The 20,464-nt window shown below is 41.3% G+C and overlaps 2 protein-coding genes across 2 annotated transcripts; both read right to left on the bottom strand.

Annotated features, from left to right (window-relative positions):
* Positions 1–380: 380 nt before the first annotated feature.
* On the bottom strand, positions 381–4,418 carry LOC128474014 (keratin, type II cytoskeletal cochleal-like). Its single transcript, XM_053456253.1, has 9 exons — positions 3,963–4,418; positions 3,178–3,386; positions 2,913–2,973; positions 2,080–2,175; positions 1,685–1,849; positions 1,460–1,585; positions 1,109–1,329; positions 940–968; positions 381–709 (listed from the first exon to the last, which is right to left on the bottom strand). The coding sequence occupies exons 1-9, from the start codon at positions 4,383–4,385 to the stop codon at positions 558–560; spliced, it is 1,482 nt and encodes a 493-aa protein (XP_053312228.1). The 5' UTR covers positions 4,386–4,418; the 3' UTR covers positions 381–557.
* Positions 4,419–8,513: 4,095 nt separating this feature from the next.
* On the bottom strand, positions 8,514–11,851 carry LOC128474022 (keratin, type II cytoskeletal cochleal-like). Its single transcript, XM_053456263.1, has 9 exons — positions 11,429–11,851; positions 10,645–10,853; positions 10,386–10,446; positions 10,197–10,292; positions 9,836–10,000; positions 9,613–9,738; positions 9,259–9,479; positions 9,088–9,116; positions 8,514–8,891 (listed from the first exon to the last, which is right to left on the bottom strand). The coding sequence occupies exons 1-9, from the start codon at positions 11,849–11,851 to the stop codon at positions 8,740–8,742; spliced, it is 1,482 nt and encodes a 493-aa protein (XP_053312238.1). The 3' UTR covers positions 8,514–8,739.
* Between the last annotated feature and the right edge of the window lie 8,613 nt (positions 11,852–20,464).

Raw genomic sequence — 20,464 nt, 5'->3', positions numbered from 1 at the left:
TCATTAATGTTAAGGAACGTCTGTTTCGGTTCTCTTATTAGCACCCAATGGAATCAAGCATCAATACATGGGGTGTATTGATATTCGGTATTAGACGATTGATGTTAAAAGCAAGGTTCTTGTGTATTAATTCTGCAATTTACTGGTTCATCACCTTTTTGATCATAGAAACAAGCTGTGTAGCAATGTTGAGTATTTATATAAATGGACTTTGTTTTCAACAGATTTCAATTTAGTTTGTCTATGGCACCAGTGATTCTGGGTACAATCTTTATTGTATCAGTGATTTGTCATGGAAGAACTCAATGGGACTAAATGTGTTAAACTTGGAAAAGCTTTTGGTATTATCAACCTTCTTTTCCATTAAAAAATTGGAAACATTTTTGCTGAGATGCATTTGCATGAACAGTGATTTATTAAGAAGTTACAATGACATGAATTTTAGAATAGAAGTGATTTTAGATTTTTGGGGGATTTAAGTAATGAAACAAATATGCAGAATTGTAATTAAACTATGGTATGCTAGCAGTGTGTTCTCTGCAGTGTATTTAAGGACTTCAGCAGTGGTGTCCATGGCCAGAGCTGTGCTTGCTTTTGGAAACGTGGCTGAAATTTGAGCTGAATCCCCCCTTATGATGGTGGCCAGCACTTGATCCATGAGACATTCCTCCTGAGTGGTGTTTTCCTCCAGTGCTAGAATGCACCACAGCTAGAAAATAAAAAGATCAGTTAATTTTATTAATACAAATGACTGAAAATGGGCAAAGTAGATTGAGGAAATGTACCCCCTCATTTCCAACACAATTTATGACTTAGGAATAGTAACAGTTGACGTTTTCAGTCCCATAGTTTAAAATGAAATGTTTTCCCGAGAACTTTAATCTCATTTACAAAGTGGTTTATATGTAAAATAAAAATATTATGCAAAATGTCACTTACAGATATTAACAGATCCATCTGAAGCCAATCTGAAAGAAAACACAAAATAATTACAACATTAAACTGTACATTCTATTTTTGGTAGGTGGGAGTAAGTAAGGAATGTATAGTAAGTCATTGTATGTGTAAGTATATAAATTTTTACTGTCAGTAGAATGTTTACACTCACCTGCACTCTTCTCCTTCCAGCATCTTTCTGTAGGTGGCGATCTCAATATCCAGAGCCAGTTTCACGTTCATCAGCTCCTGGTATTCTCTCAGTTGGCGAGCCATGTCTTGCTTGGCCTTCTGCAGAGCAGCTTCCAGCTCAGACAGTTTGTTCTTGGCATCTCTGACAGCAGCTTCTCCGCGTTCTTCAGCCTCGTTTATAGCAGATTCCAGGGCAGAGCGCTGAGGAAATATTGTAGAAGACACACTTCTGTTTCAGCTTTTGAAAGGGTTGTCAAGAGAACATATTGCTTGTGTACAAAAAAGGCATTTCAGACATATAGATTTATATAACTTCATCTATTTTTTTTACCTGAGCTTTTACGTTATCAATCTCTGCTTTTAGTCTTTGAATTGTTCGGTTTAATTCACAGATCTCATCTCTGCTGCTCTGCAGATCATTCCCATTTCTTCCTGCAGCCATGCGGAGCTCCTCAAACTGTAAATGGACACATAGAAATATGTAATTCCACCCAACAAACTAATGTAAAGGCTTATTTACCTGATAATTGCTATGATACCATTAAAATAGCCTCACCCTTGATTGGTACATGGCTTCTGCTTCAGCTCTACTCCTGTTAGCGATCTCCTCGTATTGAGCTCTGACTTCAGAAATGATTCCATCCAGGTCCAGATCACGGCTGTTATCCATGGAGACAACCACTGAGGTGTCTGAGATCTGAGCCTGAAGCTGGGCAATTTCCTATACAAATATGAAAAAAAAAAGGGAGGGTTAGAAATGCTTAGCTACATAAAACGTTGACATTTTTTGCAAAGAGATTAACAACGAATCGTATTGCAGAATTGCCATAAATTGCTTATTGAATGTATAAATTCTGCTTTCAGTAATGATGGTAGAAAAAGCTTATGAGCATTAAAAAATTTTTTTTATGAATTCTTAATGAAAATTACAAGAGATTAAAATCTATTTACTGCATCAAAGAGAGTTCTTAGGAAGTTGATTTCATCAGTCAGGGAATCAGCCTTTGCTTGGAGCTCAGCTTTGTTCATAAAAGCAGCATCTACGTCCTTAAATAGATCGAGAACATAAAATAAGAAAACATGCCATACATGTCACTTTTAGGGGTCCTAAGCACAGGGTCCCTCTAGGGCAATCAGAGTCGGGAACACCGGCTTTGAACAAAACAGCACTTTATTTTAACCGCTTAAACCCCAAAAACCAAATCATAAAAAGAAAACCTAGCTCCCAATTGGAGCCTCTCTAACTGAACTATGCTGGTCCAAACTGACCAGCCTAAACACCCACTAACTCAACCTCCCAGCCAAACCCAGCTACGCCAGGCTCCGGAAAACCTCCTCCAGACAGCACACAAAATGTCCAGGCAGGTATTGCCTCACTTGGCTCAGGGATGGTCTTCTTGTTCAGGGCCTCTCCTTGCCCTGGGAGCGCTGGGGACTTCTTCTTCCCCCAACAGTCTTCCTGAATATCAGGTTCCAGGGGTTTTTAATGTCCAGCACCTGTGCCTAATGCCGGCTCCATAGGAATCCCGGACCGGATCCTGCAGACTTCTAACATCCTGGAAAAGCCGGCATGGATTTTCCACAGAATGGGGGAATGGAGCATTGGCCCACCCTGCTCTCCAATTGCTCCACCCCAGGGACCCATATTTATGATCTGGATAGCACCTGTACCGAAATGCCACACTGAGCATCACCCTGGGGTGTACACTGTCACAATATATATATATATATATATATATATATATATATATATATATATATTTCAGTCATTATTTTCCTCTTACCCTCTTAAGTCCAACAAACTCATTCTCAGCAGCTGTGCGTCTGTTGACCTCTTCTTCATATCTGTGACATTAAAAATAAAAAAGGAGTAAGAAGCATTTAATTGGTTTATTAATTGAATTTCTTATGAAGATATGTATATTAAAATATTTAATATATCTTAATATCTTCAATTTCTATACTGTGTTGTGCACAACAACCCAATTCTGAATTCAAGTTTTTATCATAATACTACATCAGAGAATTGATTAATGTAGGAAGTCCTACCTTCTCCTTGTTTCCTCTACATTTTGTTCCATACTGTTCCTCTCTGCTTCCAGACGAGCTTTCTCACATTGGAGACCCTCCAGCTGCCTCCTGAGGTTACTGATAAAAGCCTCAAACAGAGGCTCAATCTGACACCTGGCAGTTTTCTGGTCTTGGAGAAGAGCCCATTTAGTCTCCAGCATCTTGTTCTGCTGCTCCAAAAATCTTACCTAAGTTAAAACAGAATATATATTGATGGGACCACATTTTAATATCAAACAGTTAAAGATGCTATTCCATTTAAACAAAATATTAAACTGTTACACAACAAAATTACTTCAGGGGAGCAAAATAGGTAGAACAATACTAGAACAGTGTATATACTTCATGCCATGGAATTCACTTTTGTTTTCAGTGATATAAATAGTGATTTAGATTAAGCATTTTCTAGAAAAAGTAGTAATATCAAAAGTTGTATCTTTCTGGTTAGAAAAAGACATCAATGCCACTTGTAATGCACAGTGCAGCATTATGAAATGTTTTGTTTTAAGGTAGTGCAGGAAATTACCATTGATCTACTTAAGATGTATCAGTAAAGAAATATGGTAAGAACAAGCAAACAAAACAGTAGCTTTGATATCTCTCCTTTTTTTGTATTTGTTTAATGTGATCATTGCCATTATTTTCTACAGACTTAGCTATAAAGCATAGTGCAATCTTTGAAATGTTTCATCTTATGGCAATGTACCACACAGAAAAAACATTTAGTCAGGCAATAGTAAAAGTAATTCAATGAACAAGCTTACCTTGTCAATAAAAGAAGCAAATTTGTCATTAAGTCCTCTAATTTGGTTCCTTTCTTCAGTTCTCACTCTTTGGATGCTTGGATCAATCTCCAGGTTGAGAGGTGCTAGGAGACCTTGGTTCACAGTTACTGATGTGATACCTCCAGAGCATCCCCCAAATCCAGAGCCAATACCACCAACACCATGTCCAGATCCATGTCCATTTTTCCCTGAATGGAAACTTCCCAATGAGATCTTATGCCCCTTGGATCCGATACTGTGGGCGCTTCTGCTGCTGAAGCAGTGCTGTGTCTTGTGTCCATGAGCTGCAGGTTTGGAGTGGTGGGAGAAGGTGCTGTGTGCACTGACATGTTTAGGTAAAGCTACTGAACAGGAGCTGAAGTGCTTGTGTCCAGAGGTGCTGAAGCTGGAGTGGTGAGACATGATGCTTCTTCTTCTTAGAGAAAGCTAATGAGATCAGTAACAGTCTGCTCAAGAGATTCACATCTTCTAGACACAAACCTGCTACTTTTATACTTCATGGGAACATTAACTCCCCCAACAGTAATGTCGCTGGTTCTTATGATCATTCTTTGGTCAGATTATGACTTTCTAAAATAAAACATTTACATACATATATCATCAAAGTCAAAGCATTTACTGTTGGCTTCCTTGGGTATAAAATATTTTAATATGCTTTCTTTGCCATTTATCTTGAGTTATCACAGCTTCAGTATTGGTTTAATGATGCTTTTTTGTCATCTTTAGTAATTTTATTACTAATATGTCACATTAGTAAATTGTAGGAAAGATTTCTAGTTGTAGGAAAAGATTTTGACAGTAGTAAAAGTAAGACTCAAAAAGCCTAGATATTTACTTACTACAAATTAAAGCTAAAAAATAAAGTGAAATCAATAGTTTTGTGTTTTTTTTTCATTGGACCATCTAACATTTTTTTTGTGTAATGTTACTTTACTTGGTGAATTAATAAATGTTGTCTTAAACTGTTAAGCTCCACTTTTAATTAAAAATAAGGTTTTTTTTATCTTTTTTATATGATATGAGAGCACACACCACTATTTACTTCATGATGTTCTATGTCATCAATATAGGTTTTTGGTCATATTTTGTTTTAAGACGGCATAGAACTTCATAAAGATTTTAACTAGTTTGTGGGGAATATCAGATTATGTTTTCTTTACATTATATAACATTTTTTTAGCTCCAGCATGGTTTCAACAGAAAATTGATATGCTGCTCCTCAGCCCTCCTAGTAAATATTAGGTCCAGAGGATCCTGTTTTTTTAAATTTTATTATTTATTTGATGTTTTTAATATTTGTGCAGGGATAAGGGTGCACGCAAGTCACCTTATAACCCCCTGGAGCACAAAGCAAGGTTTATAAATCTGTCAGTTGTTTGCTTCTTTCACCTCACATTAATGTGACCCTACTGTAGTCAAGTATATATGCGCATTTTTCTACTCAAATGCTCTTACCCTTACGAAAAAGTACTGCAGTTTTTTCTGAAGTAATACTGCAGTTTTTTGGACATGACAAAAACTGCAATACTGCACTTTTACTGCACTATTACTACACATTTACTGAACTTTTACTGCAGTATTACTGCACATTTACTGCACTTTTTTTTTATATTGCAAACCTACAGTTGTACTTCAATGTACTGCAGCTTTATTGCATTTGTACTTCCGTACAAAAATAACTGCAGTACAGTGAAGTACAAATGCAGTAAAACTGCAGTAAATGTGCAGTAATACTGCACATTCATGTCCAAAAAACTGCAGTATTACTTCAGAAAAACTGCAGTATTTTTTTGTAAGGGTACAGTTTATTAAATCAGGTCTGCATTGGCCCCCTGACACAGCAGGCAAATGCATACCAATACTGCCACACCATTGGCTGACTAGATTGTGCAGTGTACGGCCACTGGATGGATAAGCACAAACATAATGTTGAGCCTCATTTTTGCCACTGGTTTAGTCAACCTCAGTCTAGCCCTGAATAGATCTGCAATTGTATTCTTTTTTTAAAAGGTTTAATTACGTACGAACAACACACAAACTTTTCAGTAGCTTTTGTTCTGTTTCTGTGGTAAGGGCCAGATTGATGTAGGGGCTAATGGAGCTGCAGCTCCATGTCCCTAGCTAAAAATAGGTGCAGTCAGGGACGGGCTGGCCCAACGGGAAATTTCCCCGTGGGCCGGCTACGCACTGAAGTGGGCTATGCAGCCGCACGACCACCAAGGCCATCTTTAGTGCGGGGCAAGGAGTGCTTGCTTGGGGCATCATGTAAATCAGTACTAAAGAGGTGGCTGGGTGGTGAGATAAATATACAATGTGGGGCTAACTGGGGCAATACACAAGGGTGTGGAGGCATTAGGGTGACCACATCGGTCATGTTTCCCAGGACACATATCATTTTTACATATTGCTGACCAGCCCAGATTAAATGCTACCCTACAGTGTGGGGGATGTATAAACTAATGGAAGGGAACCAATTAGTCAGATATATATCCCCCATACTGCAAGACAGCATTTAATCTGGGCTGGCAGCATCAATACAGAAGGGGGGCAGCTGGGGCCGTTACATACATCAATACTAAAGGCTGGCAGGTTGGGGACATACATACACATAGTGCTGGCTGGGGGCAATACCCAAGGGGCAAAAAAACAAAAGGGTCTGTCAATGACAAAGCAGTGTGGAAAATACTTTGTTTTATTGTTGACACCCCGGATGTGGGTGTCAGTGTGGCAGAGCCTGTCATGGTGTGTGTTTTGGTGTGGCAGAGCCTGTCCTGGTGTGTGTGTTTGGGTATCGGTGTGGCAGAGTCTGTCCTGGTTTATGTGTCTGGGTGTTGGTATGGCAGAGCCTGTCCTGGTGTGTGTTAGGGTGTTGGTGTGGCAGAGCCTTTCCTGGTGTGTGTGTGTTTGGGTGTCAGTATGGCAGAACCCATCCTGGTGTGTGTGTTTGGTAATCTCTTTCCTGGCACTTAACTTATTGTAGGAATAAATCTAACTATGTAATGTTTACTTATCCAGAGATAAAACTCCCTCCTGAATTTGTAGACACTTCAGAGGACAAAACTTTTTAGGCCGATAAATTAGAGTATTACTTAGTCTATTTCAATCTGCATATTTTATTAAAAAGGATTAGTCGCACTAAATTGTGACTTCAGGTGTCCCGTGTGTGTATTGATTTACTCCCAATCGCATCACAGAAGATTTTACCCTATATTATCTGCCTAGCACTGATGTCATCTTTTTCTAGTACACACGTATGCCGAGGAGTTAAGATTCTGTCTATTTTATTTATTTCCATAAAGAGGCCCAAAATCCTCAGCATCAGGCCCATAATGCTCTTAATGCCCTGTCGATGGTAACAAGTTATCAGTGTCTGCATTTGTATTCCCAACTAAATAAATGAAACTAGATTTTACTAGATTATTGTGTACATTATTCTTGGGACGTGTTTGGACATTTAATTGTGTTAGGAATACACTTCTGGCCTAGCATTTAATTAAGAAAGTGTTACATTTAACAGAATATATTGAACAGCACCTTTAGTGCCAGTATTTTTCGCTGTTAATGTTAAATTTGTGTAATTTAGGGCAGCATGGAAATTAAATAGGATACTTACATAGACTGTAACAAATTGTACTAATAGATACATTTTGCAATACATATGGCACATATATACCCTATGTTTTGGCTTCAATTTGGTTAATATAAAATTTTGTTTTTTGTATTCATTAGGTAACTCTTAGCTTTTGTTTTTGAAACTAACAATATTTTCATTTTGTCTGTCACTAATATAATAAAGACTTCCCTACTGTCACACATTCTTTTGTCTTTTGTCGCTCAAACAGGTCTTTATGTGTAAATGATAGACCACCATAAAGCTAGACATATCTAGCCGAGTTGTGGTACTTACTATGAGCCATCATATCTGTCTTAAGTTTTATTTTGTAAGGAATTTACCAGTATGAGGAATATAATTATAAACTTACATACAATAAATATACATACAATAAATATTTATCAGCTGGAATAACCACTAGGCACCTAAGGACACTGCCTAGGTCCCTTGTAATGTTGGGGTGCTGCAATGTTCCCGTGCAGAAAAAAAAGAGCAATTCTCACAAGTGTCCATGCTGCATTCATTCATTTAAGGAGCGTCTGTTTCAGATCTCTTATTAGCACCCAATGAAATCAAGATATGGAGTGTATTGATATTCGGTATTAGATGATTAATGTTCTTGTGTATTAATTGGGCAAATTACTGGTCCATCACCTTCTTGAGCATAGAAACATCTTGGGTATTTATATTAAATGGACTCTGTTTTCAGCAGGTTTAAATATATTTTAAATAGAAAAGGGTCCAACAGAATAAACCTTTGTCTACTATGACACCAGTGATTCTGGGTAAAATCTATATTGGACCAGTGATTTGTCATGGAAGAATTCAATGGGACTAGCAGTTTTAAACATGGATAAGCTTTAGGTATTATCAACCTGTTTTCCATAAAAACAAATAGAAACCATATTTTGCTGAGATACATTTGCATAAACAGTGATTTATTGAGAAGTTACAGAAAATTATGTATATATTTGTGAGCAACAAGCATTTTTACAATACTTGCAAGAGAATGATATAGGTGAGTTTCAGTACAGAAGTGATTTAAGATTTTTTTTCAGGATTTAAGTAGTGAAACAAATCTGCAGAATTGTAATGTAACTATCGTATGCTAGAAGTGTGTTCTCTGCAGTGTATTTAAGGACTTCAGCAGTGGTGTCCATGGCCAGAGCTGTGCTTGCTTTTGGAAACGTGGCTGAAATTTGAGCTGAATCCCCCCTTATGATGGTGGCCAGCACTTGATCCATGGGACGCGCCTCCTGAGTGGTGTTTTCCTCCAGTGCTAGAATGCACCACAGCTAGAAAATGAAAAGATCAATTTATTTTATTAATACAAATGAAAATAGGCATAGTAAATTGTGGAAATGCACCCCCTCTAATATAAACTATGATTTAGGAAAAGGAACAGTAGGCATTTTCAGTCCCAAAGCATTTAATTTCTTTTACAAAGTGGCTTATATTTAAAATAAAAATATTGTGCAAACTGTCACTTACAGATATTTACAGATCCATCTGAAGCCAATCTGAAAGAAAACACAAAATAATTACAGTATTGAACTTTACATGCTATTTTTGGTAGGTGGGAGTAAGTATAATGTATAGTAAGTAATAGTATTTGTAAGTATATAAAGCTTTTTTTTACTGTCAGTAGAATGTTACACTTACCTGCACTCTTCTCCTTCCAGCATCTTCCTGTAGGTCGCAATCTCAATATCCAGAGCCAGTTTCACATTCATCAGCTCCTGGTATTCTCTCAGTTGGCGAGCCATGTCCTGCTTGGCCTTCTGCAGAGCAGCCTCCAGCTCAGACAGTTTGTTCTTGGCATCTCTGACAGCGGCTTCTCCACGTTCTTCAGCCTCGTTTATAGCAGATTCCAGGGCAGAGCGCTGAGGAAATATTGTAGAAGACACACTTCTGTTTCAGCTTTTGAAATGTTTGCATGTCAAGAGAAAATATTGCTTGTGTACAAAAAAGGCATTTCAGACATATAGATTTATATAAATTCATCTGTTTTTTTACCTGAGCTTTTACGTTATCAATCTCTGCTTTTAGTCTTTGAATTCTTCGATTTAATTCACAGATCTCATCTCTGCTGCTCTGCAGATCATTGCCATTTCTTCCTGCAGCCATGCGAAGCTCCTCAAACTGTAAATGTACACATAGAAATATGTAATTTCACCTCACAAGGTAAAGGCTTATTGTTTACCTTCTCATTGCTACGATATCATTAAAACAGACTCACCCTTGATTGGTACATGGCTTCTGCCTCAGCTCTGCTCCTGTTAGCGATCTCTTCGTATTGAGCTCTGACTTCAGAAATGATTCCATCCAGATCCAGATCACGGCTGTTGTCCATGGAGACAACCACTGAGGTGTCTGAGATCTGAGCCTGGAGTTGGGCAATTTCCTGTAGAAATACGAAAAAAAACACAAAAAGAGAGGATTAGGGAATGCTTAGCTACATAAAACGTTGACTTTTTTTGCTATATAATGATAAATGAATCGTATTGTAGAGTTGTCATAAATTAGTTATTGAATGTATAAATTCTGTTTTCAGTAATGACTGTAGAAAAATCTTATGAGCATTTAAAATATCTTCTTACTGCATCAAAGAGAGTTCTTAGGAAGTTGATTTCATCAGTCAGGGAATCAGCCTTTGCTTGGAGCTCAGCTTTGTTCATAAAAGCAGCATCTACGTCCTGAATGAGATTAAGAACACAAGTAAGATAACATTTATATATATATATATATATATATATATATTTATATATCTATGTGATTATTTTCCTCACCCTCTTAAGTCCAACAAACTCATTCTCGGCAGCTGTGCGTCTGTTGACCTCTTCTTCATATCTGTGACATTAAAAAATAAAGTAGGAGGAAGATGCATTTAATTGGTTTATGGATTTTAATTTCTTATGAAGATGTGTATATTAAAATCTTTAATATAAGGTACATTTCTATACTGTGCGTTGCACAGCAACAAAATTCTGAATTCAGGTTTTTATCATAATACTACATCAGAGAATTGATTAATGAAGGAACTCCTACCTTCTCCTCATTTCCTCTACATTTTGTTCCATACTGTTCCTTTCTGCTTCCAGACGAGTTTTCTCACATTGGAGACCCTCCAGCTGCCTTCTGAGGTTACTGATAAAAGCCTCAAACAGAGGCTCAATCTGACACCTGGCAGTTTTCTGGTCTTGCAGAAGAGCCCACTTAGTCTCCAACATCTTGTTCTGCTGCTCCAAAAATCTTACCTAAGTAAAAAAAAAAACAGTGCTACCTTGTATATACTTTATGCAATGGAATTCACTTTTGGTTCTAGTGATATAGATAGTGATTTAGATTAAGTATATTCTAGAGATAGCTTGCTTTAATATCAAAAGTTGTATCTTTTTGTTTATAAAAAATACATCAATGACACTAAAATCAACCAATAGCTTTACATTAGATTATGTTTGGTCATTTGTAATGCACAGTGCAGTGTTATGAAATGTTTCATTTTAAGGTAGTGCAGGGCTATTGATCTACTTAAGATGTATCAGTAAACAAATAGAGTAAGAGCATGCAAATAAAACAGTATCTTTGATATATCTCCTTTATATTTCATGTGTATCTGTTTAATGTGTTCATTGCTATTATTTTCTACAAATTTAGCTATAAAGCATAGTGCAATCTTTGAAATGTTTCATCTTATGGCAATGTACCATACAGTGAAAAAAATCATTTAGTCAAGCTATTTCTGTTAATCTATTTAAACTGGATCTGTAAACAAATATAGTAAAAGTAATTCAATGAATATGTTTTAAATTATGGAATACGATAAATGTACCTTGTCAATAAAAGAAGCAAATTTGTCATTAAGTCCTCTAATTTGGTTCCTTTCTTCAGTTCTCACTCTTTGGATGCTTGGATCAATCTCCAGGTTGAGAGGTGCTAGGAGACCTTGGTTCACAGTTACTGATGTGATACCTCCAGAGCATCCCCCAAATCCAGAGCCTATACCACCAACACCATGTCCAGATCCATGTCCATTTTTCCCTGAGTGGAAGCTTCCCAATGAGATCTTATGCCCCTTGGATCCGATACTGTGAGCACTTCTGCTGCTGAAACAATGCAGTGTCTTGTGTCCATGAGCTTCAGGTTTGGAGTGGTGGGAGAAGGTGCTGTGTGCACTGACATGTTTAGGTAAAGCTACTGAACAGGAGCTGAAGTGCTTGTGTCCAGAGGTACTGAAGCTGGAGTGGTGAGACATGATGCTTCTTCTTCTTAGGGAAAGCTAATGAGATCAGTCTGCTCAAGAGATTCACATCTTCTAGACACAAGCCTGCCACTTTTATACTTCATAGGGGCGTTAACTCACCCAAAAGTAATGTCGCTGGTTCTTATGATCATTCTTTGGTCAGATTATGACTCTCTAAAATAAAACATTTACATACATATATCATCTAAGTCAAAGCATTTACTGTTGGCTTCCTTGGTTATAAAGCCTTTTAATAGGCTTTCTTTGTCATTTATCATGAATTATCTCAGCTTCTGTATTGGTTTAATGATGCTTTTTTAAATTGTCATCTTTAATAATTTTATTATTTGCCCACATTAGTAAATTGTAGGAAAGATTTTTTAGTGACAGTAGTGCAAGTAGGACTCAAAAACCCTAGATATTTAATTACTACGTATTAAAGTTTTGAAATCAATAGTTTTATTTTTTTCCATTGGACCATCGAACATTATTTTGTTTTGGTGTAATGTTAGTTTACTTGGTGAATTTATCAATGTTGTCTTAAACTGTTAAGCTCCACTGTTCTTTTAATTAAAAAACCAAAACATTATTTTTACTGCAATGCATACAGGTTTTTTTTAACCTTTTTATATGATATACTATTTACTTCATGATGTTCTATGCCTTCAATATAGGTTTTTGGTCATATATTTTTTTTTGGACGTCATAAATTTTAACGGGTTTGTCAGCAATGTTGCATTCTGTTTTCTTTACATTACATTTATTTAGCTCCAGCATGGTTTCAATAGAAAATTGATATGCTGCTCCTCAGCCCTCTTAGTAAATAGTAGGTCCAGGGGAACCTGTTTTATTTTAATTTTATTATTTATTTTTTTTTTTTTTATATTTGTGCAGTGAAAGGGGTGGACGCAAATCACCGTATAACCCCCTGGAGAACAAAGCAAGGTTTATAAATCTGTCAGTTGTTTGCTTCTTTCACATCACATTAACATTGTGTTTAGGCGTTGGTGTGGCAGAGCCTGTCATGGTGTGTGTTTGGGTGTCGGTGTGGCAGAGCCTGTTCTAGCGTGTGTGTTTAGGTGTCGGTGTGGCAGAGCCTGTCCTGATATGTGTGCGTTTTGCTGTCTAGGTATGTGTATGTTTGGGCATCAGTGTGGCAGAGCCTGTGTTGGTGTGTCTGTGGGTGTAGGTGTGGCAGAGCCTATCCTGGTTTGTGTGTCTGGGTGTTGGTGTGGCAGAGCCTATCCTGGTTTGTGTGTCTGGGTGTTGGTGTGGCAGAGCCTGTCCTGGTGTGTGTGTTTGGATATCGGTGTGGCAGAGCCTGTCCCGTTGTGTGTTAGGGTGTCGGTGTGGCAAAACCTGTCCTGTTTTGTCTGTTTCGGTGTCAGTGTGGCAGAGCCTGTCCTGTTGTGTCTTAGGGTGTGGGTGTGGCAGAACCCATCCTGGTGTGTGTTTGGGTGTCGGTGTGGCAGAGCCTGTTCTAGTGTGTGTGTTTAGGAGTCGTGTGGCAGAGCCTGTCCTGGTATGTGTGCGTTTTGCTGTCTAGGTGTGTGTATGTTTGGGCATCAGTGTGGCAGAGCATGTGTGTGGGTGTAGGTTTGGCAGAGCCTATCCTAGTTTGTATGTCTGGGTGTTGGTGTGGCAGAGCCTGTCCTGGTGTGTGTGTTTGGGTGTCAGTGTGGCAGAGCCTGTCCTGTTGTGTGTTAGGGTGTCGGCGTGGCAGAACCCATCCTGGTGTGTGTTTGGGTGTCGGTGTGGCAGAGCCTGTCCTGGTGTGTGTGTGTGTCTGGTGATCTGTTTCCTGACACTTAACTTACTGTAGGAAAAAAATGAACTATTTAATTTTTATTTAACCAGAAATAAAACGCCCTGCTGAATTTGTAGTCACTTCAGAGGACAAAACTTTCTAGGCCCATAGATCAGTGAGAGGAAAAATAAAGGTTTTCTGTTACTTAGTCTATTTCAATCTGCATATTTTATTAAAAAGGATTAGTCACACTAAACTGTAATTTGAGGTGTCTTGTGTGTATACTGATTTACTCCCAATCCCATCACAGAAGACTCTATCCTATATTATCTGCCCAGCACTGGTGTCCAGAGCCACAACTCCACTACTGCACTGTGACTCCTGCACACAATCTTTGGACGTGCTGGGTCCTCTCAGTCATCCGTATGGACCCAGTCCGTGGCATATGGCCGCAGGCAAACGGTCAGGAGTTCGCGGAGTGGAGTCTGCAGCATTGCACCCCACCAAAGGGGTTTCCTGTCGTGTGCACCCCACCAAAGGGGTTTCCTGTCATGTGTGCCCCACCAAAGGGGTTTCCTGTCGTGTGCGTCCCACCAAAGGGGTTTCCTGTCGTGTGCGCCCCACCAAAGGGGTTTCCTGTCGTGTGCGCCCCACCAAAGAGGTTTCCTGTCGTGTGCGTCCCACCAAAGGGGTTTCCTGTCATGTGCACCCCACCAAATGGGTTTCCTGTCATGTGCACCCCGCCAAAGGGGTTTCCTGTTGTGTGTACCCCACCAAAGGGGTTTCCTGTCGTGTGCACCCCACCAAAGGGGTTTCCTGTCGTCTGCCCAGCAAGCGGGTTTCCTGTCGTGTGCACCCCACCAAAGGGGTTTCCTGTCATGTGCACCCCACCAAAGGGGTTTCCTGTCATGTGCACCCCACCAAAGGGGTTTCCTGTCGTGTGCACCCCACCAAAGGTATTCTGAAACCCCAGGGTCAGATGCTTGGATATGAATAAGGTCAGATAGCTTAATTCGTCCCCTATAAAAGCACACAAAGTCTTCTGTATTTTCTTAGCTTTATTGGGAAAGTCACAGAAATAAAGGCACTTGTTGGTTGTATAGTGTTGGAAAAGTGCTTCTCTAGAAGAAGGTGCTTTGTTATGAGTGGAAGTGCTTCTGCAAGGGGAAGGTAAAAACGGATTGCCTTGCAAGGGAGAAGATAATCAGAACCTGTACTCACAGAGGCTGCTGAGATAGAATGTCCAGGGGAGAGATACAGGGGAACAGGAAAAACACCTAGAACAAACCAACTACAGAAAAGTTGCAGGGGAGGAGGAATAGCCCAATCTCAGCTATGAGAATTGGAAAGTTGCCAGGGCAACCAGCCACTTAAAGGGAAAAAGGGAAATAACAAAATAAACAAACTTGTTCCATGACACTCCCCGTCTGGTATCTGGAGATACCACTATATATAAACTTATGTGGAACATATGTAAATACACAACAACAATACACAAGTCCACATTCTCACTGTGATGTAATGCCACTGGCTCCAGGGTTCCTTCGGCAAGGGATATCCGGTGGGTGCACAGTTCAGACTACCTGTGCGCTTCGCAATCCGTCGGACAGGTGGTCAGTTTATCATCAGGCATATGGTGGAAAGAGATGGCTATGTGTCTAAGGTGTGCCATTGCTCGGAGAAGGGCTGTCCAGCTTAAAAGCGATGGAATCGTTGTGATCCGAACATGTTTCTGGGCAGTATGCTCGTCAGTAGAACAGATGCTTGGGGTTTTATTTCTAGGTCCCTTTCAGGATCCACAAGTTTGAAGTGATCAGCTACGGTTGACAGTGTTTTATCGGGTTGTGTCAGAAACGTTGGTCCGGTAAACCATGACGTATTCTGTAGATATGCTGCAGGCACTGATCTAGTGGCGATATCAGCAGGATTCTGATCTGTGGGCACGTAGTGCCATTGGCTTGGTTGGGTGGATTTCCTGATACTTTCTACTCGGTTAGCCACGTATACATAGAACCTTCTTTTCTTATTGCATATATAACCTAACACCACCTTACTGTCCGTATAGAACCTGATAGCATCTGGTTTACAGTCTATTTCATTTTCAATGAGTTCTGCCAGCTCTACTGGTAATACTGCGCCACATAGTTCTAATCTAGGTATAGTATGGTCTGGTTGGGGTGCCAGCTTAGCCTTGCCAAGGATGAACCTGGTGTGATGTCTAACATCTGCGTCTGCGGTTCTTAAGTAAGCCACCGCTGCTATTGCCTTTGTTGAGGCATCTGAGAATACACAAAGCTCTTTGCTGAATGCAGTGGTGAGGGATGTCGGCGAGTAAGGGCGTGGGATCTGAAGTTGCTCGAGGGTCTTCAAGGAATCTTTCCATGTCTCCCACTCTTTACGCCTTTCTGGAGGTAGTGGGGTGTCCCAGTCCTGTTTTTCAAAGGATAATTCTCTGAGGAGAGACTTTCCCTGTATTGTGACTGGGGCAACGAATTCCAGCGGGTCATAGAGACTGTTTACAGTAGACAGGACTCCACGTCGGGTGTAGGGTTTTTCCTCGATGGACACCTGGAATGTAAATGTGTCTGCCTTGAGGTTCCAGCTTAACCCCAGACTTCGCTGTATGGGAGGTGTGTCGGTCCCCAGATCCAAATTCTTCAGGGCACTTGCGTGATCATCTATATGGAATGCCTTCATTACCGTGGCACTGTTGGAAGCTATTTTATGCAGTCTTAGATTGGCAGTTGCTAGCATCCTTTGAGTCCGTTTGAGCAGTTCTATGGCTTCTTCTTCTGTGGGAACCGATTTCAACCCATCATCCACATAAAAGTCTCTCTCAACAAAATCTCTAGCGTCTTTCCCATACTCTTCCTCTCCTTCTTGGGCTGTCCTTCTGAGACCGTAGGCAGCCACTGGCGGCGATGGGCTGTTGCCAAAGACATGCACTTTCATTCTACACTCTATGACTTTGTCATCTATGTCGTCGTTCTGGTACCACAGGAACCTTAGGTAATTTCTGGAGTCTTCTCTTACAACAAAGCAGTGGAACATCTGTTGGATGTCTGCTGTAATGGCAATTGGCTCCTTGCGGAAGCGGATCAGCACTCCTAGAAGACTGTTTGGCCCAGTGAGGAGGACATCGTTTAGAGAGACTCCCTGGTACTGAGCACTGGAATCAAACACTACTCGGATTTGACCAGGTTTCTGGGAATGGTAGACGCCGAATGAGGGAAGGTACCAGCCTTCCTCGCCTTCATTCAGAGGAGGTGCTGGTTCTGCGTGACCACTAAGGAATATCTTCTGCATGAAGGCCACAAAATGATCCCTGGTCTCCAATTTCCTTTGTAGATTATGGCGGAGCGAATTAAGTCTAGAGATGGCATGCTCTCTGTTGTTTGGGAGGCGTCTTCTGGGCGAACGGAACGATAACGGCGCCACCCAACTGTTTGATTCGTCTTTGAAGAACTCCTTATCCATTATCTTCAGGAATTCTCTGTCTTCTATTGATAGTGCTTGCTTGTCATCATTCCCTGTCGTCTGGAACACTGTACATCCTAGGTCATCAGTGTATTTTTCTGACTGAAGAATGTCTCCTTGTGTTTTGATCGTATACCCTTGTTTATCTTTGTTTCCAAGCTTCTCTTTGACATGGAAGTGATATGGAAAAGGTTTAAAGAGAGAGATATACGACCGTTCTCCAGTAGGTTTGTTCGTAGAGCTTTTACATTATCTGGTTTGCGTATCTTGTCAATACACACTTCGCCCACTATCACCCATCCTAGATCGAGCCTTTGTGCGCACGGAGCATTATGCTCCCCATTTCGTTGTTCACGGATTTTATGTGCTCTCATGATGTCTCTGCCAAGTAACAGCAAGATCTGGGCACTTCCATCTAGTGGTGGAAGGCGATCAGCTATCGCCTGCAGATGGGGATGGTGGCGTGCCACATCTGGTGTAGGGATTTCGCTTCTATCCTCCGCCATATGATTGCACTCGATGAGTGTGGGGAGAGGCATCGTTACTTTGCCGTCCACTGAACATATGGTGTAGCCATTTACTCTCCTCCCTGTTGTTTCTATCTGCCCTGCGCACGTCCGGAGCGTATAAGGGGAGGTGTTATCTTGTGTGTTGAAAAGGTCAAAGAATTCTGACCTGACCAACGATCGATTGCTTTGATCATCGATGATGGCATACATCTTTATGGCTCTTTCAGGTTGTCTGTCTGGGTGCACGGCTACAAGACATATCTTAGAACAAGATCTGCCATCACTGGCTTCCCCACAGACCTCGGTGCATTTAGATGCTACAGATAGGGGGGTGTGCTTGGATCTTCTTCCTCCCCGCCCTGCTTTGTAACAAGGTTAGGGGCCTTGATTGTTTTAGTCTTAAATGTCTCTGGATGTAAAGCTGCTACGTGTCTGTCACTGCCACACTCTGTGCACTTTATAGCTTCTTTACACTCTTTGAATAGGTGACTTGTAAATGCACAGCATTTAAAACAAATCCCCAATTCTCGGAGTAGGGCCTTACGCTCCTCTATGGGCTTCATTCTGAACCCAATACACTTGCTAAGCGGATGTGGCTTTCTATGTATGGGGCATTCTTTGTTAGGGTTTTTTTGTTTCTTGTTTCCATCGACCGACTGGTCTAAACTCATTTGAGTCATAGAGGACACGTCCGTTCTGTGGACGGAGATGGGTGTTCTAGTGTTATTGTACCTGGCTGCTGGCCTTTCGTTCTTCGTGTTCCTTGCACTGGGTGCAGTATGTGTATCTAACATGAAGCTGGGGTCATTTTTTGACCGGGCTGCTTCGCGAATGAAACTCAAGAAGAATGAGAAAGGGGGGTAGGCAACTTGCTTCTCACGCTTATATTTTGAGCCTTGTAAAGTCCATCTCTCTTGGAGGCTGTAGGGTAGCTTTTCCAAGATGGGTTTCACTCCACGAGCAGAATCAAGGACATTGAGCCCTTTTAGGGATTGGTCTGTCCTTGAAGATTCCAGCTCCTGCAGCAAGTCCACAAGTTCTCGCAACTTTGAGTAGTCTTTGGTTGTAATTCTGGGAAAATTGTCTACTCTCTTGAAGAGTGCGTCTTCGATCGCTTCAGGACTACCATAGCATTCTTCTAGTCTTTCCCATACTGAATCAAGACCCACTTCGGGGTGGTTAACATTTGCTGATCTAAGCCTCTTTGCATGTTCTGCAGATTCTTTCCCCAGCCATTTGGTTAGTAGACTGAGTTCTTCTCTTGCCGAGAAGCCCAGACTCTTGATAGCGTCTTTGAATGTGGATTTCCATATCCTGTAATTCTCCGGACGGTTGTCGAAGTTGGTAAGACCTGTCTGCACCATGTCACGCCGGATCATGTACTTGCCCATGTCTGTTAGGCCTGATACATCGATATGTCGGTCTTGTTCTGGTGTGGTTTCACGGAAGGGCCTTGTGTTCTCCCTTTCCTTGGCCTGGATGTTTGATGATCGCTGATCAGTGTGAGGAGCTGTTTCTCTATGCGTGGGCCTACCTGAGCTGTGAAACTGTTGCAGTATATCCATATGCCTACTGACGTGTGGATCACCGCTGAGAACCTGGCTATCCCGGGTTGTGCGCACCCTTGAAAGAACAGCGTCTATTCTTTGTGGACCTAGAGAGTCTTCAGCGTCTGAGATGTCACTCAGGCAATTCCGAGATGGTGTACTGGTATTGATGCTGAGGAGGCTCCTTACATAGTTTGCGGTGCGTTGATTTATATCTTCTGGAGCTGTCTGATCATAGGTCTGCTCCCCGCCGTCCTGTAGTGCGGCTGCTTCAAAGACTTCGGCTTGCGCTATGGCGGTGGCCGCATCCTCTTCCTTGCTTAGGGCTTCCAAGTTTGCATCTAACTCTGCCTTCCTACATGCTATGGCAGCGTTGGTGGCTGCTGCGGCGGCCACTGCTGCCTGCTCCTCCTCTTCTATGCGGGCTCTCTCTGCCCTTATGGCCGCCTCTTTCCGACCATATTCGGCCCTAGCACGCGCGGCCTCTGCGGCGGCTCATGCCTTGGTGGCATTCGCGCTTCCACTAGACACATTAGATTTCACTGATTTGCTTGACCTGGAAGAATGCCTGGATGTGCTGGAGCGCTGCGATGCAGTTTCCAGGAGGAGCTCCTTTCTTTCACTTTGCGCCTCCATAATGGCGGTCTGCACAATGCCGTCGCGTTCCATTTCGATTGTTTTTTGCAGATCGCGTTCCCTCAGGCTATTTATTGTGTTGGTTCTTGTCAGATAGGTGAAATATGTTTGTGACAATGCTACATAATGTCTATGACATGACTTGATTTGAGGTATGGCTTGCTTAATGTCCTTTTCTTGTTCGCCAAGATTTGTGGCATTACTCATTTCAATTTCGATTTCTTCCCATGCCTTTTCCAATTTAGCACGGTGCATCTCAATGTCAGCTTCATATTTTTCACAGGCTTTTTGTGTCAGTGTAACTGTTCGCTTAGGCCTTGCGCCTTCCTGCATCTGTTGCAGTTGTGTCACTGTTTCAGTGTCTGACCTGTCTGACTCCTGCATGGAGTTCTTCCATGCTGCAGGTGTGTGTAGGCCTTTAGCCAGTTCGTGTGGCGTGCGGTCTGTAACCTGTGTCAGCGGTTGGAGCCGTTTGGTGTCCTGCAGCAGTCGGCGTAGAGGTAGCTCTACTCACAGGTATCCGTAGCTCTGATCCCTATCTTGGCTGATGTCCAGTGGCGTGGCCCTTGGTAGCCTTAACTGTGTGGACATGCACAGGGGTAAGTATAACTGTTGTTCCTAACTTAGTAGCTGGGCAGAAGGTTAACCCAGGCAAGACACAAGAGTGATAATTCCGTGAGTAATACACTGAGCTGGGTTGCAGCGCTGG

Source organism: Spea bombifrons, chromosome 2 (assembly GCF_027358695.1).
Source record: "Spea bombifrons isolate aSpeBom1 chromosome 2, aSpeBom1.2.pri, whole genome shotgun sequence".
In the NCBI taxonomy this organism is placed as follows: domain Eukaryota; kingdom Metazoa; phylum Chordata; class Amphibia; order Anura; family Pelobatidae; genus Spea; species Spea bombifrons.
Note: the sequence above shows the minus strand (reverse complement) of the source record. Positions and strands in the feature narration are given on the sequence as shown.

What these genes read in the sequence shown, in the direction of transcription:
- LOC128474014 (XM_053456253.1), bottom strand. Translation starts at nt 4,385, where the DNA reads ATGTCTCACCACTCCAGCTTCAGCACCTCTGGACACAAGCACTTCAGC. An exon ending in TTGCTTCTTTTATTGACAAG is followed by an intron (nt 3,387 to 3,962) that starts GTAAGCTTGTTC and finishes GTTTTAACTTAG; the next exon opens with GTAAGATTTTTGGAGCAGCA. An exon ending in AAGCCATGTACCAATCAAGG is followed by an intron (nt 1,586 to 1,684) that starts GTGAGGCTATTT and finishes GTCCATTTACAG; the next exon opens with TTTGAGGAGCTCCGCATGGC.
- LOC128474022 (XM_053456263.1), bottom strand. Translation starts at nt 11,851, where the DNA reads ATGTCTCACCACTCCAGCTTCAGTACCTCTGGACACAAGCACTTCAGC. An exon ending in CTGGAAGGAGAAGAGTGCAG is followed by an intron (nt 9,117 to 9,258) that starts GTAAGTGTAACA and finishes GTTTTCTTTCAG; the next exon opens with ATTGGCTTCAGATGGATCTG. An exon ending in AGATGGATCTGTAAATATCT is followed by an intron (nt 8,892 to 9,087) that starts GTAAGTGACAGT and finishes TTCATTTTCTAG; the next exon opens with CTGTGGTGCATTCTAGCACT.